Genomic DNA, 25,126 nt, shown 5'->3' with positions numbered 1-25,126 from the left:
AGCAAAACCTCTTATCTACACATAATATGTGATTAAAATCCCAAACTTTCATAAATAAGAGCTCAAGGCTATAGTTAGCCCTTATAGTTCATGTATAAGTATTTTATAGTTAGCCTAACGGTTGAGATGCTAACGGACCTTTTCCATTTCTTTAAAGTAAATATTCAACAGAAGCATATAAGTAAGTGTCAGGAACATTTGTATGTATTATATGTGTAATTTTAGGGACTAAACTTACCTGAAAGCAGTGAAAAAAACAGTGACAGACGGAGTTTTGCTGCTTGTCAGACGAGCGGCTGCCCCGTTACCATAGAAACTCCCTCCGCTCCAGTTTTAAAAGCTGAAAAGTTGATAGAAAGTTGATAGGCTAGGATAGTGCAGCCTATCTATACATCAAACTGTAAATGGAATGAGAATGAGCCTATACTATTTGAATTCAGTTCATGTAGGCTATAGGCTAGCTTGTATAATTGAATATAATATAATATAATACATTATAATATATTACTCTAAAGTAGCTGCTATCAGTTAGAGGGTTTTCAACCCGCGCATGGGGGATGGGAGATCATACTCACAGCTCAGCTCGCATTCATTTAAACGGACCTATGCTGAGAGCAATGTAAGTGTTTTAACTTCTCAAATTAATTTCTATGAAACTTAAGCTTCCAAAGGCATGAGCTGAAAATGCGCCAGACTGAACTCGCGTTGTGAATGTATGCCGCGAGCGTGGTCGTGATTACCTCAGCTCTCATCACCAGAGCTCATCAGCTCATTTATGACGTTAAATGTAATCTGACTCCTGCAGCGTGCTGTGACACTCGCGCGGTGACTCACTCATTATATTGAACAGACACGTTCTGTATTTAGAGTCTTCTCCAACTCAGTCACAGTAATCCAGTAGCGGTGGCTTTACAAGGCAGCGAAGCATTCTGGATATTGTTGTATTTCATGCCCATGAGACAAAAATACATTTTCTGTCTCAGTCTAGAAGGCACCAAATTAAAAAATAAATTCACATTTCTACTACATTAGTAACCCAGTTTAAATACAGATTCATCTTAACCGTCTCGTCTGTCTGGCCCGGACTGGCCATCCGGAGCACCGGGAGAAATCCAGGTGCCCTTGCAACATCACATGGCAGTTGCTTCAATGCATTTAGGGGTGTGGTCCTGGTCAAGACAATCTCCTGAACTCCAAACTGAATGTCAGAATAGGAAAGAAAGGTGATTTAAGCAATTTTGAGCGTGGCATGGTTGTTGGTGCCAGACGGGCCGGTCTGAGTATTCACAATCTGCTCAGTTACTGGGCTTTTCACGTAAAACCAATTCTAGGGTTTACAAAGAATGGTGTGAAAAGGGAAAAACATCCAGTATGTGGCAGTCCTGTGGGCAAAAATGCCTTGTTGATGCTAGAGGTCAGAGGAGAATGGACAGACTGATTCAAGCTGATAGAAGAGCAACTTTGACTGAAATAACCACTCGTTACAACCGAGGTATGCAGCAAAGCATTTGTGAAGCCACAACACGCACAACCTTGAGGCGGATGGGCTACAACAGCAGAAGACCCCACCGGGTACCACTCATCTCCACTACAAATTGGAAAAAGAGGCTACAATTAGCACAAGCTCACCAAAATTGGACATTTGAAGACTGGAAAAATGTTGCCTGGTATAATGAGTCTTGATTTCTGTTGAGACATTCAGATGGTAGAGTCAGAATTTGGGACTTTAGGCCCCTTAGTGCCAATTGGGCATCGTTTAAATGCCACGGCCTACCTGAGCATTCTGACCATGTCCATCCCTTTATGACCACCATGTCCCAAAAGAAAAAGAAAGCACTCCTAAGAAGCAGCAAAACGCTCCAAACTTACTGACCTTTTCAGGGCTTCAAGTGCAGGTCAGTTTCGTCTGTAAATACTGTACGTTTTTTCTTTATTAAATTAGTATTGAATTGCTAGCGAACGTTAGTGGTATACACCCCTATCGTCACTTAAAATACACTAAAGGAGATTAATATTATTTAGTGTAAAGTTACATTAGTAATTTAGAAGACACATATTCACATTTATATAATACTGACGGTACTGGGAACAGGGAGAAGCAATCCAGACAACAACAAAATAATGCTTTTCCCATCACATATCACATTGGAAAGCCATTTAACAGTTACTTTGAATAAAAATGAATAAAACGTTTTAAAAGTGGAAAGAAAGAAATAAAGTGTACAATCTAAATACAAATACTTAAAGACTGAAATGCACCACATAATTTGTCATAATTTAAAAATAAGCTAAATAAGGTGGTAGGGTTAGGGATAGGTGTCCCATTAAGGCCTCATCCATTTCATAATTTGGACAAATATAATAATTTAAACGTATCATTAGTGAATCCTGTTAATGCAAATATTATGTATCTGTCAAAAAGTATAAATTGCATGTTATTTAAACATATTGCAAAGAACTGCTACATTTATATGGTTTAAATGGAATCTATTTTCATTTAGTAAAGCTTTTTCACTTTGTAAAAAGTATCTACATCTATTTTATTTTGTGAACATGGGGGCTCATCAGGACTGCCAGTGTATAGGGCCCAGGATCATGTGCAACGCCCCTGTCAAAATGTAGTTTATTATTGAAAACATTTTGACATTTAGACTATTTAGAAAATGATGGGTGCATCTCAATCAGCTAACTAGTTTGGTAGGCAGGGCACTGATCAGGGAATTAGTCCGTGGGATGACTACGGAACTAGGGCTCTGATTGAGTCTGCCCATTTGTGAGGCTTTTTTTAATCAAATGAAGGTGGATATAATCATCCTATAGCACTCGCTGTGGTGCTCACACATCAGATTCAGCCAAGCAGAGTATAAGCAAAATAAGAAACTCTTTATTTTTTAGATATTGAATGCAATTTTAGTGTTGCTAAATTTTGGATATTTTTTTTTTTTAATTACTTAAAAACATAAAAACAATATTTTCTCTTAAATATAATACTTTGATTTGTACTAAAATAGATGTAGATTCTCAGCAAACAAATTACAATAAGATAGATGATTTGCACAAAGGTGAAGACAAAGAGATATTAGGGAAAATTAAGAAAAGGAAAAGGGAAGTGAGGGTACCGTTCGAGATAAAGCCTTTAATTATTTAGGGAGAAAATAGGGTTGTCCGTATTTCTACCTTTTATTTTAACAGTAACAGTGACTGCCACACATCTGAACTATAAAAAAAATCTCTAAACAATACACTTGCAAGAATACACCTACTTTTTGCTTAAAATAAGACCAGAATAACCCGACCAATTAAGGATATAAGAGTTAAGCACAAACATAGCAAAACATTTGAAGTAAAAAAAAAAAATGTATACAGTATAACCTTTTAAAAATATTAAAAACAATTGTAAAATGTTTAAATATTTTTTTGTTAAATTGTTTAATTTATCATATTTATGTTATATTATTTTTGTAATGCGTTTTTAAGTCATGTTATAATATTGTTTTCAACTGCTTGTTATTTACAATGGTTACTACTGCTTTTTATTGTTTTTTTGTTTAGTTTTTTGTTTTGTTTTTGTTAGTTTTTTGCGGGTGTGTTAAATTCAGATAAAAAAATCCTAATAATCAAACTAAACCATAATAATTATTAACGTTACTAATAATATCAGGACCTCACAACAACAAATAAAAACATAAAAAAATTATTGTCCCTGTTTTTAATGAAAAGATAAGAACAAATTCGATTTTAGTGATATTTTGGCCACTCAAATAGGAAAAATCCTGGGTTTCCATTTCAGAAATCTGGCCACCTTACATTATAAAGCTTTTGAAGCATCAGGATATTTATTATTATAACTCCAACTTTGTTCATAAGAAAGAAAAAAAAATATATTATACAACTAGAGTGGCTCGAGGGTGAGTAAATCATGGGTTTATTTTATATTTTAAATCCGGAAGGTCCTTGTATGGAAGGTCCTTGTATGGGCCGTACGGGCTCTTCTCCCGTTAGGGTGCCCGCGCGCATGACTAGAGCGAGAGAGGAAATGCACGCCGATAAACCCTCGCTCAGGTGCAGATCCACTCGTCCGTGAACACTTATGTCGTTATAGTCCGCACCGCGCTCCACTTTATTCCTATGGGTGACATCAAGCGACTTCAACGCTTCAGCACAGCATTCTGAGAAGGCAGCGCTGCATTTGAACCGATTTGAACGCAGAAATGACGGGAAGCTTCACAACATCACGGATCTCGGCGGTCACAGGACTTCACCAAATCATACCAAAGAAGCGTGTTTTTGACGGAGCGGTCCCAGCGATAAAGGTCCGGTCCTGCTTTGGAAGCAGCCGGTGAGTAAAACTGCTTCAAATGTCTGTGCTGTTGGCTATCGTCGCCTGAGTAAACATCAGTAAACGACACGATCGTGTATAGTTAATTTATCAATGGAGCATGCGATCTATGGTGTGTGTTTAAATAAATTTGTTTAGCTGACCAATATAAGTGTCAGTTTGTTTATTGTAAAACCACCCAAACATAAACCTAGGGTACGTTCTCACAAAGCGGTTACTCCATTGTTGTTCTATGTATAACATTACACTAGTCTGACATGCAAAAACGTTTTGCTTGCTACTGCTAAGGTTTAGTCGCATACAATAGTCCATAAACCGAATCATGTCCTCATAAACTGTGAGTAAACACACACAAATGTTGACAGGACACTAAATACAGTACATACCACAGAGACGGACGTCCTGATGTTGTTGCTTCTCCTGTTCAATTTAATTCAGCCTCTGGATCTGATTCTGGATCATATCTGTATTCAGGGACTTTTCTAGGATTTTCATTTTAGGGGTGCTCAGCCCCCAGTGAGGGTAGGCCTGTAGAAAAAATGGTAACACTATTTAGGTTAGGGTCCAAATTGCTCTATTAAATAATAGCTTACAAACATGCATACCCAGAAGATATTGGCTGTTTATTATTAAGTATAAAGCAAATATTAACACCTTACTGCATGGCCATACTGTACATGCATTAATCATACCCAATAATGTAGGCAGGTTTATAGATCCCAAATGTTAGGGTGATTCAGGGGCATGCTCCCCCGAGAAAAATTTGATTTCTATGATCTACATATGTGCATTTGTATCCTTCATATGTGCATATGTTCTGAAGGCCAAAAAAATAGATAACAATAGCTTGAAAACCATGTCACTGGGCAGTAGATTATTTGTCTTTCTTATGTCCACATCTCTGTTTTTATCTTGCCCTGTTTCATCCCCTCATGTTGAGCTTTGACTGATATTTTGTTCTGTTTTTGTCAGTGAATAAAGTAAACATATGGTTTACATATTAACATACTGATATTTATATGTTTATATTAGATGCGAAAAGAGAAATGGTGCTGCAATATATAGTAGTTTGCCTCTGCCCCAAATTGGAAAAGCCTTTTAGATAAAGTACATTATGTTCACAATACAATCTACACTAAAATGTGCCACTCAAGCTGTTAAATCAGTCTGAAATGATCAAAATTAAACTTATGGATCTTTCCTTATGTTAGGATCCTCAGGATGCAGAGCCTGAGGTGCTACACACAGCAGGAATTTATTAAATAGGGCCTCAGCAATGTTAATATTTCTTAATGCAGAATTATGAAATGCACATTCATTGGTGCTTTAAACTCAAATATATGTTTTTTTGTATGTACTAAGAATATGTAAGCATGAATATGTGAGAATTCAGATTCAGATTGAGTATTGCTCAACTGCTCAGAGCAGGCACATATTGTTCAGGCACATATGGTATCAAGTGAGATGACTGGCAGAAGAAGATGACCTTCGGTTAGCATTTCTCACACACATACACACTCACAGTGGGGCTCCGAGGCTGATATGAGTGACAGGCTAAGCAGTCAAACTCTGAGAGAGAGAGAGAGAGAGAGAGAGAGAGAGAGAGAGAGAGAGAGAGAGAGAGAGAGAGAGAGAGAGAGAGAGAGAGTGAAATAGAAATATAGCAGGGGTGAGAGATTGCAAGCGAGAAAAGTGAAGAGATGATTACGAAGCTGTGAAATGTGAGGGGAATGTGCTATCATCATCTTTCATATTAAGCCATGCCAACCTGCTCCAGCGATAGTGACCTACAGAGTCCTACAAACATCTCACACACAAACTTTTCTTATATCTACAAAGACCCAATTTTTACTGTCACACCCATTCACAAAAAACAGTTTTAATAAAAAACTTTTCTTACTATATATATAGTAAGTATGTATAGTACTATATGTGTGTGTGCGTGCGTGTGTGCGTGTGTGTGTGTGTGTGTGTGTGTGTGTGTGTGTGTGTGTGTGTGTGTGTGTGTGTGTGTGTGTGTGTGTGTGAGTGAGTGAGTGAGTGAGTGAGTGAGTGAGTGAGTGAGTGAGTGAGTGAGTGAGTGAGTGAGTGAGTGAGTGAGTGAGTGAGTGAGTGAGTGAGTGAGTGAGTGAGTGAGTGAGTGAGAGGAAAATAAGTTTGAACACCCTGCTATTTTGCAAGTTCTCCCACTTGGAAATCATGGAGGGGTCTGAAATTGTTATCGTAGGTGCATGTCCACTCTGAGAGACATAATCTAAAAAATTTTAAAAATCCAGAAATCACAATATGCTTTTTCTAATAACTATTTCTTTGTATGATACAGCTGCAAATATGTATTTGAATGCCTGAGAAAATCAATGTTAATATTTGGTACAGTAGCCTTTGTTTGCAATTACAGAGGTCAAACGTTTCCTGTAGTTTTTAACTGGGTTTGCACACACTGCAGGAGGGATTTTGGCCCACTCCTCCACACAGATCTTCTCTAGATCAGTCAGGTTTCTGGCCTGTCGCTGAGAAACACAGAGTTTGAGATTCCTCCAAAGATTCTCTATTGGGTTTAGGTCTGGAGACTGGCTAGGCCACGCCAGAACCTTGATATGCTTCTTACAGAGCCACTCCTTGGTTGTCCTGGCTGTGTGCTTCAGGTCATTGTCATGTTGGAAGACCTAGCCTCGACCCATTTTCAATGTTCTAACTGAGGGAAGGAGGTTGTTCCCCAAAATCTTGCAATACATGGCCCCGGTCATCCTCTCCTTAATACAGTCCCTGACAAAAGTCTTGTCGCTTATCTATTTTCTAGAAATGCCTGATATTAACCAGACTTTTAATTAATTCATTGGTGCTAGAAATAGCTCATATGAAAAGCTAAAGCCCTCTCAAATGATGTTTAATGCACTGAAATAAATAATTTTCACAGAAAAAATATTTATCATTTAATCAAGACAGAAAGGTCAAATTTTGGCAAGACAAAAGTTTTGTCGCCTATACAGAAATTGAACAAATTTACTGCAAATACAAAAATATGTCAGCAAATTAAGTTGTGGTGCTGTGAGATCCAAATTTAATATCTTGTATGACTTCCATGAGCTTGAAGGACTGCATCCATGCGGTTTGGCAAGGATTCATACAATTTATTGATGAAGTCATCAGGAATAGCTAAGGAAGCAGTCTTGCATGCCTCCCAGAGTTCATCAATATTCTTTGGTTTCGTCTTCCATGCGTCCTCTTTCATCCTACCCCACATATGCTCAATGATGTTCATGTCTGGTGACTGGGCTGGCCAATCCTGGAGCATCTTGATCTTCTTCGCCTTGATAAACTTTGATGTGGAGATGGAAGTATGCGATGGAGCACCGCCCTGCTGCAGAATTTGGCCTCTTTTATGGTTGGGAATATAAGAGGTAGCTAAGATTTCTTGGTATTTTAGACTATTGATGTTGCCTTCCACCCTGCAAATCTCTCGCACACCCCCATACTGGATGTAACCTCAGATCATGATTTTTCCGGCACCAAACTTCACTGTTTTCTGGGTGAATCTCGGATCCATTCGGGCACCAGTAGGTCTCCTGCAATATTTGCGGCGACTGTGGTGTAATTCAACAGAAGATTCATCTGAAAAATCCACCTTCTGCCACTTTTCCTGCGTCCATCCTTTTAACAGGCTGTGGGCCTTGGCAAATGCCACACGGTTTTTCAATTGTCTTTTGTTTAGTGCTGGCTTCTGGGCACTGATTCGACCATGGAGGCCATTTCGAGACAGAATCCGACAAACTGTTCTGGTTGACACAGGGACTTCAGGTCTTCAGAGGACTTCAGCAGAGGTCTCGTGGAGCTCTGCTGCAGTGGCAAATGGGCTGGCCTTGGACTTTCGAGCCAACAAACGGTCCTCTCGAGCAGTTGTCTTGCGGGGTCTGTCTGACCTGGGCTTGTCAAAAACGTCTCCAGTCTCTTCAAATCTTTTTTTTATCCTCTGTACTTGAAGCTGAGACACATTGAAGGTGTCTGCCACATCAGCAGTGGATCTGGTCTTCAGCTTCTTGACAATCAAAACTTTAGTCTCAGGGTGAATCTTAGGCATGTTTGCAGAGGTCTAGTTGCAGTTGATGTGAAGGTCTAGTGTACTGGGGTTCTTTTTATACACACTTGAGACCTAATTGATCCATTATTAGTCACAGGTGAAGCTCATATAACAAGGTGACAACACTTATGTCTTTGCAAAAATTGACTCAATGGGCTTTACCAAGCTGTGAATATTAGAATACTTTTTGAAAGTTTAGTTTTTCACTGAAACATTATCACAAAAGCTGGTGGGATTAAAATGAGCCATTTCTTGTAACAAAAAATCTTGATTAGAAATATATTTCAGCTGCACTTTAGGTCAATTTGTACACAAGCGACAAGACTTTTGTCAGGGACTGTACAGTGCAGTCGCCCTGTCCCATGTGCAGAAAAACACCCCCAAAGCATAATGCTACCACCCCCATGCTTCACAATGGGGTGGTGTTCTTGGGATGGTACTCATCATTCTTCTTCCTCTAAACATGTTTAGTGGAATTATGACCAAAAAGTTCTATTTTGGTCTCATCTGACCACATGACTTTCTCCCATGACTCCTCTGGATCATCCAAATGGTCATTGGCAAACTTAAGACGGACCTGGACATGTGCTGGTTTAAGCAGGGGAACCTTCCGTGTCATGCATGATTTCAAACCATGACGTCTTAGTGTATTACAAACAGTAACCTTGGAAACAGTGGTCCCAGCTCTTTTCAGGTCATTGACCAGCTGCTCCCGTGTGGTTCTGAGCTGATTTCCCACCTTTCTTAGGATCATTGAGACCCCACGAGGTAAGATCTTGCATAGAGCCCCAGTCCGAGGGAGATTGACAGTCATGTTTAGCTTCTTCCATTTTCTAACGATTGCTCCAACAGTGGACCGCAGCCCTCTTCAGCCTTGTGGAGGTGTACAATTTTGTCTCTAGTGGCTTTGGACAGCTATTTGGTCTTGGCCATGTTAGTAGTTTGATTCTTACTGATTGTATGGGGTGGATAGGGGTCTTTATGCAGCTAATGACTTCAAACAGGTGCATCTAATTTAGGATAATAAATAGAGTGGAGGTGATTGTGATTTTTGGATTTTTTTTAGATTATGTCTCTCACAGTGGACATGCACCTACAATGACAATTTCAGACCCTTCCATTATTTCCAAGTGGGAGAACTTGCAAAATAGAAGGGTGTTTAAATACTTATTTTCCTCACTGTATATATACACTCACCTAAAGGATTATTAGGAACACCTGTTCAATTTCTCACTAATGCAATAATCTAATCAACCAATCACATGGTAGTTGCTTCAATGCATTTAGGGATGTTGTCATGGTCAAGACAATCTCCTGAACTCCAAACTGAATGTCAGAATGGGAAAGAATTTAAGCAATTTTGAGCGTGGCATGGTTGTTGGTGCCAGACGGGCCAGTCTGAGTATTTCACAATCTGCTCAGTTACTGGGATTTTCACGCACAACCTTTTCTAGGGTTTACAAAGAATGGTGTGAAAAGGGAAAAACATCCAGTATGCGGCAGTCCTGTGTGCGAAAATGCCTTGTTGATGCTAGAGGTCAGAGGACAATGGGTTGGCTGATTCAAGCTGATAGAAGAGCAACTTTGACTGAAATAAGCCCTTGCTACAACCGATGGATGCAGAAAAGCATTTGTGAAGCCTATTCATTCTGCGTGTCAGTCACACTGAATTGCCGTTAAACCTTCTTTTAAGGTCTTGGTAGATATGCAGTGGTCTGATACTCCTTCCATTTCAATATTATCGCTTGCACAGTGATCCTTGGGATGTTTAAAGCTTGGGAAATCTTTTTGTATCCAAATCCGGCTTTAAACTTCTCCACAACAGTATCTCGGACCTACCTGGTGTGTTTCTTGTTCTTCATATCGCTCTCTGTGCTTAAAACGGACCTCTAAGACTATTTATCATCATTAGTCATTTAGGTCAACATTGGATCATTTCGGAGATCCTCACTGAACTTCTGGAGAGAGTTTGCTGCACTGAAAGTAAAGGGGCCGAATAATTTTGCATGCCCAATTTTTCAGTTTTTGATTTGTTAAAAAAGTTTGAAATATCCAATAAATTTCAGTCCACTTCATGATTGTGTCCCACTTGTTGTTGATTCTTCACAAAAAATACAGTTTTATATCTTTATGTTTGAAGCCTGAAACGTGGCAAAAGGTCGCAAAGTTCAAAGGGGCCGAATACTTTCGCAGGGCACTGTATGTAGAGCTGTGGGCTGGGCGACACCTAACACATTCACTAGATTTTATAGCATACAGCGGTCAGATGTGGCGGAGCATCTAACACCAGGCCCAGTAGCGTAAGTATCATCCCAACATAGATTCTTCCATAGGGATCCCAATACGTCATTGACGTAAACGTAACGGTGAATGTGAACGACTGAAAGGGAATGTCTCGTTGCAACCCTCGTTTTCCTAAAAAAGGCAACAGAGATGTTACGTCCTGTCTCCATGGTTTCTGTATCATCACAGAACGAGTCACGAATTGGCTCAATGAAAAACATATGTGCTGCATCCGCTTCTGTATACCCGCACTGTGGGGCGCAACGCAAGATGCAAATTCTGTGTACATTCGAAGCTGATAGGACTCCCAGAAGTGATCCCAATACATCGGTGACGTCAACATAACATCTCCGTTCCTTCCTTCAGGGAATGAGGGTTACTTAACCAAGATGTTTTTTAATCATTATACGAGTAATAAAATACTATTGCTCTATAATATGTAAAAACAAAACAAGATTCCATGTCAAACTATGGTACTTTTGTACTTATGTTGACGTATCGCATTAATGTGTGTGATAAAATTGCTATAATTTACACATCGTTTTTACACTATTTTATTATAATTTATAGTTCAAATATGCATGATTGTATTAAGATCCTTTGTCAGAGCAAGACATTAGCAGAATAAATCAGGCTTTTCTTTATTGCATCATATTGACAATCTCTTGTCTCCGTTGGTTACCAGAGCCCACATCACCCCCCCCCCCCCCCCACCACCACCACCACAATTCTATGTGTGCTCTCAACTTATTATCCTTCCCTATCATCTTGCCTAAATTTAGCTCTCCATCTTTCTTTTTTCCCTTTTTTCTTCCGCTCCCCTCCTCGCGCTTATCACAGTGAGAGATTATTGTGTGTGAATATCTTCGTGTGTGTTCTGCAGGAAGTGTGTAGTGTGGGAAGTGTGCAGTGTGGTTGTGATGTAGAGTATGAAGCTGTGTATGCACCTTTGTGCTGAAGTGAAACTCAAAGTCTGATTGTATCTGAGCATTTATGTGCATTTAATGTATTTTTAAAAAACTCAAATAATGTATTTCTAAAAAACCCAAAATATATTTATATTGCTCTTTCATAGCAAGGAAGACTAACCCCAAGTTTCACAGACAAGGCTTAAGTCTAGTCCCAGACTAAAATGTATGTTTGAGCTGTTTTAACTAATAACAACTTGCTTTGGCATATCTTAAAATAAGCTGGTTCCGTTGTTTTGTCTCAAGATGCACACCAGTAATGTTTTTTTCTAAAGCATGTTTATAAAAGCAACTTAAATTACCTAACTGAGGGCGGCAGTGGCTCAGTGGTTCATGTAGGTTGTCTACAATCCAAAAGGTTGGTGGTTCAATCCCTGGTTCCACCTGACCAAGTGTCGAAGTGTCCATGAACAAGACATCTAACCCCAGCTGCTCCCGACGAGCTGGATGGTGCCTTGCATGGCTGACATTGCCGTCGGTGTATGAATGGGTGAATGTGAGGCATAATGTAAAGTGCTTTGGATGGCCATAGGGTCTGTTAAAAGCGCTATATAAATGCAGTCCATTAATCTTAGTGTTGCGCAAGTTAGTTACTACTTCTTTTAAAGATAATTGAATTACTTTAACAATTACTGTGTATCAAAAGTAATTAGTTACTAGTGAAAGAAACTTGTATGTCTGATTTTGTAAATTTGAACAGTATACTGAACAGTCAAAACACAATAAACATAATTTTTAGACCTATTTATTGTAATCAACATGGCAACTGGCATTTAGGTAAAAAAAAAAAAAATGTTACCGCTAAAAGTAGTGGAATTACAGTAACGCTTTACTTTGTTTTACTCCCAACAGTCCTGTCTGTGAAAACATGGGCCATGATCTCTATAATTCTGACTTTCTCTCTCTCAGTTTTGCATTTATAACTCACAATTCTGACTTTATAACTCACAATTGCCAGTTTATATTTCACAATTCTGAGAAATAGTCAAAATTGTGTTTAAATACCTGCAAGTACAAGAAAAAAGTGAGATTTGCATTTGTTTATATTGCATTTGCATTTGTTTATATCTTAAACCTTGACTTAATTACTTACAATTAGGAGTTTAACTGACTTTATAACTTTCACAATTCAGAGAAATAAACTCCAAATTGTAAAAAAGAAAAGAAAAGAAAAAGTCAGAATTGTAAATTTGTTTTTTGCAATTCTGCCTTTATCAGAATTCTGAAATAAACTCGATTTGTGAGATATGAACTTGCTATTATAAAGGTACTTGCTACTTTATCTTACCATTCTGAATTTTTTCATGCAATTGTGAGTTCATAACTCATAATTATTACTTGTTTCTTAAAATTGAGCGACATAAACACAATTGCAAGAAAAAAGTTTGAATTGTGAGTATGACTTTATTTCTCGCGAATGGGATTTTAACTGACTTTATTTCCCTGAATTGTGATATAAACTCGAAACTGCAAGTTATACACTTAAAATTGAGTTTATATTTTAGAATTCTGACTTTATTTCTCAGAATTTTGATATGAACTCTCAATTAATTAGGTATTTGCTACTTTTTATCTTACAATGCCGACTTTTTTCTCAAAATTTTGATATAAACTTTTTTTATATCAAATCTATATCTTTTATAACAATCTAAAAAATTGTTAGACTTGTGAGATATAAACTCATAATAGCAAGAAAAAAGTCTGAGTTGTGAGATAAAGTTGAAAAACCTTTTTCATTTTTATTCAATGCTGGAAACAAGATTCCATGTATGGTACTGATAAATCCCAAATGGAAAGGGCTAAGTATCATGCACACATTGCTATGCTGTCGTTTTTGTGCTCGATGAGGGAGCAACTATCCCCTCACTGGGGCTTATGTGCTCATTGCAGCATTTGTGTTTATGTCAAAGCTTGTGTTTGCTGGTCCCCCTTGATGATATTGCAAATTCAGCTGAGATTAAGAATCTGTGGTTTCTTTTTCTGCTCTAATAGCTCTCCAAATGTTGTCTCAGTAACTGTGAGCAAACTGATGATCTGTCGGTCTGTTGCCGAGCGATTAGCATCAGTAATGATGTGATTGTCAGGCTAGTGAAGGGAAATGAGTGGAACCGGATGCTTGACTGCCAGTATTAACTTCGCTCAGCACAGGTGTGAAGGTCCATGTATCTCCCATGAATTAGTCATTTATATTCCAGCTGCCGGATTCATAATAAAAGCAAATTGTCTCAGTAAATCTTTGTGATGCGCTCCTACTTGCAATTTAAACCTATAATGTTTGAGGTAATGACTGTGTATATTCTCTTTTTAAATATAAATTACTCATTCATTTTTTCTGAATAACTAATCTTGAAAATAATCACACTGTAAAAACACTGTTGTTTTTTGTTTGTTTAACTTAAAAAAGTAAGTAACCTGGTTGCTTTAAAATTTTGAGTTTATTGAAATTAAAAATTTGAGTTGATACAATGAAAGAAATTTGTTTAATAAATAGAAACTCAAAATATTTTTGTATCTGAACCACAAAAAAATTGATAAATCATGAAAATAGCACTATGGCATGTTTCACTGCGTAATCACAAATAAAACACACACAATTGCCCAATATGCTTACAAAATCTTTTAATAATATTTTAATAAAGGTTGTCGAATCTCAAAACATTTTCATTGTATTAACTCAAATTTACAATTTCAATGAACTCAAAATTTTAAGGCAACCAGGTAACTTTTTTTCTAAATATTTTTTTACAGTGCACTTCAAGTATGTAATCCACAATTTTGTGGAGTAAAAGAGAGATTAAACAGATTACAGAAGTACTTCACTTGACCAGATAACCAGCCACTATCACACTTGAGGTGATCAATAAATTCATTATAAAAAAGAAGATATTTCAAAGTGCGAGAGCTCCTAAAGTAAAACAACAAAGAGCTGATTCTATGTCCAATGTAAAGATGCTGCATGTATAACACTCTACATCAGAGAACACATCCTAGGTTTTTTCCAAGTCAGTGCAGTTTTTGCAGCTTGCAATCTCCCATATATTATTTTGGTAAAATAGTCCAATGCAGTGGCTCTTAACCAGGGGGCCGGGACGTACTATAGGGGCCTCAACAAACTTCCAAGGGGGCCTGATTTAAAGTTCGAAATAAAAACAATACAATAAAAAAAAAACATGTTAAAACAACTAAAAATCAAGATATTTTAAGATATTATAAAATAGATTTTTAATTTATTTAAGAACTGAATACTTCTTAATACACATTAGGCTTATCAATAGTGACAGTAGTATTTATCATGTTACAAAATATTTATATTTTGAATAAATTGTGTTCTTTTTAACTTTCTTTTCAACAAAGTTCACGGTTTCAACAAAAATATTAAGCATCACAATTAATAATAATAATAAGGAATGTTTCATGAGCACCAGATCAGCATATTTTAAAAGATTCCTGATTGAGAGTATTTCACAGTTTTTACTGCCTTTTATTTTTGATTATAAAATAAATAAATGCATAAATACATGCTGCCTTGGTGAACATGTTTAAAAATCGTACTTACACCCACATGTCATTAATTCACGCTGTGCTTGTTTTTATTTTATTTATTGTTGTCGTTATTTTACAGATCTCAATCGCTTTATCTCATTTCATTACCATAGTATTTGGACAGGGTATTTTGGACACTGTTCTAATGGAAACGCCATCATATTCTTAGAAATACCTGGCAGTACATGCCTCTGAATATAATAGTCGTACAGCAGTTCTATGATAAATATCATGGTATGGTATGGTATATCCTGATCTACTCATATACAGCTCTCTCAAATCATCACCCAGTTCCTGATCCATAAAACCATCCATCCATTGCTGCCCTGTCCCATCATCATTGCGCATTTAATGCTTGTTGTCACGGCCACTGGGCTTGTCCGGTTCCTCTCGGTTTCATCTGTTCTGGCTCATCAAACGCTGACATGGAAATTTTGGCAGCAAACTACCCGTACCTGATGGTGTGTGTTAGGGCTGGTGGCCGGGGCCCACGTGGCATGCCTCTGCTGTCACATCAAGTTAGCGCGTTCTAGATGTGACACTTATTAGCATTAGCCACACGCTAATTCATCGGCCACACATTCCGATGTTTGATTGGTTGTGTAGTCACAGATCAAATATGAAGTGTTATCTGATTGCTGCTTCTGGTAGCCAAGGAGACGGTGTGTGCGTTTTGACGGGACCATTGTGCTTGATACAGCAAACTTGTGTTTGTGTTAAAGGTTGATGCTTGAAGGTTGATTAGCTTTCCAATTACACTTCATGTTATGTTACCGTGTGACGAATCTTTGCGACTGAATGCGTGCGTGTATCTCAATGTTTGTGGTTATGTTTAAAGACATGTCGATATGCCCTCTCCCCTGTTTTGCACATGCTCAGTTCCAATTTTAGTGTCAATCTGACTTAATTAGCATGACAATTAGGGACTGCTGCCAAGGCAATCAGTTAAATCAATAATGCAGTTGTGAATACATGAATATTTCAGACGAATTATCCATATTCATCTATCTAATTTTCTTTTGCTGTCTTTGTTTTTCTCCACGTGTGCAGACATGGGCTGTAAGTTGCCGAAACCCAGAGGGTCAGATGAAGCTCCGGGAAAGATTTTCTCCACCCTCAGAAGAGCACAAGTAGAGACACACTCAGGAGTGGCCTACACATACCACTTCCTGGATTTCCTGTTAGGAAAGGAAGGTACACATGTCCATTTCCTGCAGTTGCAAACACTTTATCTTTTGAAAATTCCCTTTTGTAGGTGTCATTATTGTTCATACATAAACATTCCAATTTTCTGGCAATCCATATTTTTCACTGTTATACGGTAGGGGCACTATTATGCATCTTCTGTACATAATCTCCAAATCAAAAACCAAGCGAAAAAGTAGCAGAAACAAGGGAAGGGTGGTGTCCGAAATTGCCCCCTATACCCTTAAATAGGGCACTATTTGAGGGGACGGCCATTTGTATTGGTGTCCGAAAACATAGTGGACATTATCAAGTGCACTCATTCAGTACCACAATGCATGGCATTAACAAGTGAACAATCCATGTATGATCAATGGCCTGAGAATACCCATAATGCATTGTGGTGGTCCTGCCAAATGAATTACCATGTCTTGGCAGAAGATAGCGCCCACAGGTAAATCTAAATTAAGAGGTAATACTTTTTCAAAGTTCAGGAACTTTCGGGGCGGGGGGGACTTGGGCGGTAAACATGCTGATTGGTTGAGTTAATGGAGCATTTTGATTGGCTGACTCCATGCAGCATTTTATTTCAACCATTTCAATATGGTTCAGGCTTTATTAAGCTTATATGCAGAGGACGAAACCCAGCCGTAACTGGAAAGTTGTGCGCAGTCCTACAACAACGGACTAATCTTCTCACGATACTTTAGAACGAGATGGAAAAACACAGACAGCAACAGGTCTGTGGTAAAAAAAAGAAGTTCCTGGATCAAAAATTGCTCCAGGTAATTTTGATCGAAACGGGGCTATAGTTGAAGATAAGTATTTTCATTACTACTGGAGCTGCCAGGTTAGCAAATGATTATTAACTCTTTCCCCGTCAAATACGTAATTTTCCTTTATTTGTGAGAAAACGCTTTCCTGCTAAACACAGAATTTTCAGGGATTCCATGTTTTTACTGTTAGGCGCTGGGGTGGGGGGGTGGGGGGGGGGGGGGCTATTTATTACGCATCTTCTGAATGAGTGCAAGATTTCCTGATCAAAACACAGATAATGAAGACAAAAAAAACAAGTGATTGTATGTTAGCAGATATGTAAAACAACGTGATCATCAGCATTAAACATCATATAAATCAAAAGTGCCTAATGTTACTGAATGATATATCCACACAGAATGAGCAACAGGACTGTGCAAGCATTAGGGGTGTTCTAATGCTTGCAATCTACTCCATCTGTGTTTGATCATTGCTCTGAATCTGATCATACAATCATACAACAAAATATGGGCCATTCCATTTTCAAAAAATTGAAAATTGTCAAAAACCCTGGCGGTGGCTGGCAACTTTCTTTTTTTTTAAACGCTGGAGGAGAAACAGTTAAACAGCAAGCACAAACTATGCAAAATGGCAATCCTTCAGATAAATGCATTGTCCAAATTTACTAAATCATTTCATTGACTGCATAGGTTTTACATATTTTTACATATTTGTGGTTGCCGTTTAATTATTTGAAACTTAGCAAACTTGAAGAAAATATTTCTATCATGGAAACTATGTATAAACCTTAAAGCTACACTGTGTAACTTTTTTTGTTTATTCTTAGCTAAAAACACTTAGTTTTTTCAAAAATATATGTGCTCATTAAAGTATATTTACTTCTTTCAAGTAATAAAGTATTTTCATAAGTTTATAATATGCCATTGAAAATACATACGGGTGAGGGGTTCGAATGCTGGTCGCCATGTTGCCCCTCCATCTTGAAAGTACATTAGCCAAAGAGGGACATACCCGTAAATTCAAGCTTCGCCTTTCGAGTTTTAACACTCGATGGCACCGTGTCTAATCTGAAGAGGGGGATTGCCATGTTAATCTTGGACTAAATTGGCCACCGTAGGAGTTAAAACGAAATCAGAATTACTGGATGGTCATATACCTTTTCACCACTAGATGGGGGAAAATATCACACAGTGTAGCTTTAATTAAACAGTTTAATAATTTATTAAAAAGGAATTCAAATCTGAATGACAACGCTGCAGCCACATTGGACCAGAGGTTTAGAAAATGGATGGATGGATGGATGGATGGATGGATGGATGGATGGATGGATGGATGGATGGATGGATGGATGGATGGATGGATGGATGGATGGATGGATGGATGGATGGATGGATGGATGGATGAATGGATGGATGGGTGGGTGGGTGGGTGGATGATTCAACTCCTTGCACCATCAACATTCACAGAGCATTACAGGTATTCTCTAGCCATTGAGCATACATCGGTTGAACAATAATTTTTGCAGTGCATTATGGGAATCGAATAAGTGCACTTGATAACGTCCACTATGGTTTCGGACACCACTACAAATGCTTTTTCGATTTCAATTTCGGACAGCCAAGCGATAGAAGCACATGTTAGCTAACACGATCATTCAGCATCTTATAAATCAAAATGCTACAGAATAAAATGTCAAAGATGAAGAGGAGTTGGAATCAATTGATTTATGTTTTGATCATCATTCTGAATCCAAAGAAAAAATATGATTTTCTCAGCTTTGTGTTCAATTTTTTATTTTTTATTTAACAAACCTACATTTAAGTGTTGACGAAAAAAGAATGCCTGAAGCTAGAATAATGTTTGTTTTTGATAGTTTTGTAAAAAAAAAAATTATTATAATAATTTAACTGCTGGCACTGATCGGCAACGTTTAAAAAGAAAAAACAGGGAAAGAGTTAAATAGCATTTTATATGGATTTTTAGATTTATTTATTTTATGTATTCATAAATGTTGATGCTTAAGACCTAGTCAAACCAAGAATGATAACTTGTTGTAGTCTAAAACCAGATCATTCTCAGTAGTAACTGAGTTATGGTCTGGCAAATCTTCATAGACAAATCATTTCCAAAGGAGCGTCACCAACGGACGATGACGTAGCAGAGTGATGGAGAAATATCTGAGACAGCAATTCTCTGTTTGTGATTTCAAGGAAGATGTTGCAATGGCTTCTGATGACTTTTGCCGCTGTTGTAAAAGAAATATGATAATAGCTGATGTCCACCGCCACTCCATCAACATTTTTGCTAAATTTGTAAAACCTAATAGCATCTCAGACTGACTGAAACATCTCGGATTGACGGTCAAACAGAAAACATCAAGCTCTGATCGCATTTGCCCGTTGTAAGGCATTTGTATTGCATTTTTACATGACTACCAAATCTAGTCTGAGGAAATAAGCCCAGAAAGGCCAGACCCAGAGCTGCTGTGTGGTGTTAGCACATGATCACGCTCATCCTACTCATGAAAGTAGCCGGTGTAATCCACATCCAGTAGCCGAGAGTTGTTCTTTGCTCGTGTTTTAACGATAAGGAAAAGTTTAAATCGTTTAAAACAGATACGATAGCTAATGCAAACGAGTGATGTTCCACGGCGGCATCCATCTTTGTAAATTGCAAAATCTGCTTCACCGTTGCTGCGCTGTCATCATCGTGTAAAGCCCGACCCAACGTTTCTGATTGGTGCCGCCATTTCGACAGATTAGAAATGGGCTTGAATGGGTTCTTTGCCAGACTACTTGCAGAGCAAATCTAAATTTGCCAGAAGTTGTCTGAGTTTTCCCATGCTACTAAAGTATTAATAATCATTCTAAATCTTTGAGAATAAACCCACAGCACAACTATAATGATAAGGACACAGTGGAACAATATTGTCACAATTCCTTCCTTGTTTCCCCATTTAGCTTTGAAGGACTTTTATGTTGAAGTGTATTCTTTGTTCCCATTGTTCCAGTGTTTAATTTCCTGTGTTAATTTCCTGTTTGCTTTTGTTTCCATTGCTGCCTTGTTTGTTGCCAAAGTTACCCTTTAATTTCCATAGTAATTCATTACCCTTACCTGTTATCCTGTTTATATATATACCCTGTTTCAGTAGTCTGTTATTCGTTGTTGTCTTTGCTCGTTTGTAACGCTGTTGCGTTCTCGTTTCCTTGTGTGATTCTTGTTCCTGTTCCTTCTTTGGATTTTGTTTCTGCTCTGTTTGGATTATCTTTGTTGGTGTTTTTGAATACTTGGATCCTTCCCTCTTCTCTTCCCTGCCACTTCGTAACAATTATCTTTAATAGTTCCTCTTTAAAGCAGCAGATGACATAACTGCAGGGCATGCTTATAATAAACAGAATGTTATGGTGTGAATGGGCCTTTGTGGTTGTGATGATGCATTTCTGGAATATGTTTTATTTACGATTGCAGTGGAGCGATATGTAACTCAATTTTTTGGGTAAAAATATTGGGAACAGTGCTGTTATTGTTAACTACTGTAAAAAAAACTTAAACCAAAATAAGAAATGTTTAAGGCATTATAATATTAATATTAAAAAGTACAAAAAATATTAAAACTGAAATAGAAATAAATTAAAGGTTAAGATAAATATATATAAAACTAAAGAAATGACAAAACCTCATAACAAAAAAAAACTAATTTCATATATTGATAAATAATATAATATATCAATAATACTAAAATAAATAAATATAGAAATAATACTTTTCTAAAGTTTTTTTTTTTCTTCCTTTATGACTTAATAATTCAAACATCAGGGGATTAATATATGGACTGACATGCAGCTTAAAAATGATTGCTGTTTTTCCCAATTCAAAGCAACATCCATGCATACGCAAATGCACAAAACCCACCTTCAGATAATAAAGTGTAAAGCTTCAAACTGGGAAGAGAAAAAAGTGTGAGATTAGAGACGAGAGAGAGAGAGAGAGAGAGAGAGAGAGAGAGAGAGAGAGAGAGAGAGAGAGAGAGAGAGAGAGAGAGAGAGAGAGAGAGAGAGAGAGAGAGAGAAGAGAGAGAGAGAGAGAGAGAGACCAAACAGTGTATATTCTTTGAGGGTTTATGTTTCTAAATATACTAATGCTGCTTTTGTTAGTGTGCTTCGAGAGAGGCAATAATGGATCCCGCTGAATTCAGAGAAAGAGGATATGAGACAGGATGAGAGAATATAAGACAGAGATTGATGCAGAAAAACAGACCAGCTCATTTTAATGACTTGAAAGCATAGGAGCATATGGGCCATTACTGAACATAATTACAAGGATATGACCGTAGTTATGTATATTTGTGTATGGATGGGGGTCAGAGACCCCTCAACAATAGTAAAACCTGAATTCTTCATTGGTCCCCATGAAGAAAACATGCTAATAAACAAAATAAGTAATCATTAATGAAAAATACAAAATGTCCTATATGTGAATGTTAGGGCATAGATAGAACATATAATGCGTTCAGTATAATTACAAAGTCAATTCCATTATTTTTAGCAGTGCCACCATGGTAAGACTGTACTATAATGTTGGATACTTTTATTGCATTTATATCATAAACTAACAATGAACAATATTCTTTACATTTATTAATCATAGTTAATATCTATGCATATACTATTGTTAATGCTTCTTTAGGACAAATTGCAAGTCTATTTAAAAATAAATTAAATGAATATATATATTTCAGTTTTAATTTCGATTTACACAGTTATTTGATTTTTTTTATCATATATATATATATATATATATATATATATATATATATATATATATATATATATATATATATATATATATATATATACAGTCTTGTTCAAAATAATAGCAGTACAATGTGACTAACCAGAATAATCAAGGTTTTTAGTATATTTTTTATTGCTACGTGGCAAACAAGTTACCAGAAGGTTCAGTAGATTCTCAGAAAACAAATGAGACCCGGCATTCATGATATGCACGCTCTTAAGGCTGTGCAATTGGGCAATTAGTTGAATTAGTTGAAAGGGGTGTGTTCAAAAAAATAGCAGTGTGGCATTCAATCACTGAGGTCATCAATTTTGTGAAGAAACAGGTATGAATCAGGTGGCCCCTATTTAAGGATGAAGCCAACACTTGTTGAACATGCATTTGAAAGCTGAGGAAAATGGGTCGTTCAAGACATTGTTCAGAAGAACAGCGTACTTTGATTAAAAAGTTGATTAGAGAGGGGAAAACCTATAAAGAGGTGCAAAAAATGATAGGCTGTTCAGCTAAAATGATCTCCAATGCCTTAAAATGGAGAGCAAAACCAGAGAGACGTGGAAGAAAATGGAAGACAACCATCAAAATTGATAGAAGAATAACCAGAATGGCAAAGGCTCAGCCAATGATCACCTCCAGGATGATCAAAGACAGTCTGGAGTTACCTGTAAGTACTGTGACAGTTAGAAGACGTCTGTGTGAAGCTAATCTATTTTCAAGAATCCCCCGCAAAGTCCCTCTGTTAAAAAAAAGGCATGTGCAGAAGAGGTTACAATTTGCCAAAGAACACATCAACTGGCCTAAAGAGAAATGGAGGAACATTTTGTGGACTGATGAGAGTAAAATTGTTCTTTTTGGGTCCAAGGGCCACAGGCAGTTTGTGAGACGACCCCCAAACTCTGAATTCAAGCCACAGTACACAGTTTAGACAGTGAAGCATGGAGGTGCAAGCATCATGATATGGGCATGTTTCTCCTACTATGGTGTTGGGCCTATTTATCGCATACCAGGGATCATGGATCAGTTTGCATATGTTAAAATACTTGAAGAGGTCATGTTGCCCTATACTGAAGAGGATATGCCCTTGAAATGGTTGTTTCAACAAGACAATGACCCAAAACACACTAGTAAACGGGCAAAGTCTTGGTTCCAAACCAACAAAATTAATGTTATGGAGTGGCCAGCCCAATCTCCAGACCTTAATCCAATTGAGAACTTGTGGGGTGATATCAAAAAATGCTGTTTCTGAAGCAAAACCAAGAAATGTGAATGAATTGTGGAATGTTGTTAAAGAATCATGGAGTGGAATAACAGCTGAGAGGTGCCACAAGTTGGTTGACTCCATGCCACACAGATGTCAAGCAGTTTTAAAAAACTGTGTTCATACAACTAAATATTAGTTTAGTGATTCACAGGATTGCTAAATCCCAGAAAAAAAAATGTTTGTACAAAAATAGTTTTGAGTTTGTACAGTCAAAGGTAGACACTGCTATTTTTTTGAACACACCCCTTTCAACTAATTGCCCAATTGCACAGCCTTAAGAGCGTGCATATCATGAATGCTGGGTCTTGTTTGTTTTCTGACAATCTACTGAACCTACTGGTAACTTGTTTGCCACGTAGCAATAAAAAATATACTAAAAACCTTGATTATTCTGGTTAGTCACATTGTACTGCTATTATTTTGAACAAGACTGTATATATATATATATATGATAAAAAAATTCAAATAACTGTGTAAATCGAAATTAAAACTGAAATGGAACGATCTGCAGTTAGAGATACACTATGAATATCTAACTTTTTGTTCAAAATTAAGAAAATTTGGTAACACTTTATTTTAGTGTCAGTTACATACTTACCATATAATAACAGTAAATGATCCATACATGCAACTAACCCTCAACTAAATCCTAATCCTACCCTAACCCTATAGTAAGGGAGTGTAGTTCATTATTATTATTACTGAGTATTTAAATATATAATTACACTGTAACAAAGACACGTTAAAATAGTGTAACTGAAATGTAAACAATGAGTACATCATCAATCCTTGTCTAACCCTGATTCACTTTGGTAAACCTGTTATAAGTGTATATATTTGAGACCAAACGGTATGTTTTTTGCAGGAAATTACATACATACATGACTCGTCTGTGCGTGTCCACAAATAAAGAATAATTACTCCGGCTACTTTGAGGTGTGTATGGTGTAGTGGCATAGGTTAGTTGTCACAATGAGGTTGACATTGAGCAGTTTAATCTTGAACCTCTGGGGAATTGCTCGCTTAGAAAGAAAAAAAAAGCTGAACAGAAGCAGGCAAAACGAGAACGTGACCGAGCTCGTAATAAAATAAGATTGAACATTGGCTTGGCTTTTCGAAGATGGCAGGAACTGAGGAATTTTAAATATTGTAAATACAAATGTTGGCTTTTTATTACTCAACATTTGAGTAAGGTATTTTATTGAGCATTTAAATTCCCATAATTTAGCTTTCTAACAGAGTTCATTGTAAAGCATTGTCTATTGTGAAGGTCATGCAGAGCTGAAACATTACCAAAAAAAATTCTTCCACTAAATGCATGCTTTTATTTATTTATTTTATCTGCCAGTAGGGTTCCAAACGTTTCATAGTGAACCGTTAACCGGTATATATATCCAATATACCGAACATGCATAATATTTGACCACCTTCCTAATATTGTGTTGGTCCCCCATTTTGCTGCCAAAACAGCCCTGACCCACCAAGATGTTAGTAGAAGATCCTTTAAGTCCTGTAAATTGTGAGGTGAGACCTCCATGGATCAAGCTTGATTGTTCAGCACATTCCACAGATGCTCGATTGGATTGAGATCTGGAGACTTTGGAGACCAATTCAACACATCAAACTCATTGTGCTTCTCAAACCCTTCCTGAACAATTTTTGCTTTATGGCAGGGTGCATTATCCTGCTGAAAGAGGCCACAGCCATCCGGGAATAGCGTTTCCATGAAAAGGTGTACATGGTCTGCAACTGCTTAGGTTCATCTCAAAGTAACATCAGCATGGATGGCAGGACCCAAGGTTTCCCAGCAGAACATTGCCCAAAGCATCACAGTGCTTCCACTGGCTTGCCTTTTTCCCATTGTGCATCCTGGTGCCATGTGTTCTCCAGGTAAACGACGC

General features: G+C 37.4%; 1 protein-coding gene across 1 annotated transcript in view; it reads left to right on the top strand.

Moving 5' to 3' along the window:
* rftn1a (raftlin, lipid raft linker 1a) overlaps positions 1-25,126 on the top strand; it is a 45,365-nt gene that overhangs the window by 4,083 nt on the left and 16,156 nt on the right. The window contains exon 2 of the mRNA XM_067425950.1: positions 16,262-16,405. Coding sequence (XP_067282051.1) covers positions 16,264-16,405 — 142 coding nt within the window. The 5' untranslated portion in view covers positions 16,262-16,263. The remainder of the gene's footprint in view (positions 1-16,261; positions 16,406-25,126) is intronic.

The sequence above is a fragment of the Pseudorasbora parva genome, chromosome 19 (assembly GCF_024679245.1).
Source record: "Pseudorasbora parva isolate DD20220531a chromosome 19, ASM2467924v1, whole genome shotgun sequence".
NCBI lineage: Eukaryota > Metazoa > Chordata > Actinopteri > Cypriniformes > Gobionidae > Pseudorasbora > Pseudorasbora parva.
This window is presented reverse-complemented; position numbering and strand designations above follow the sequence as displayed.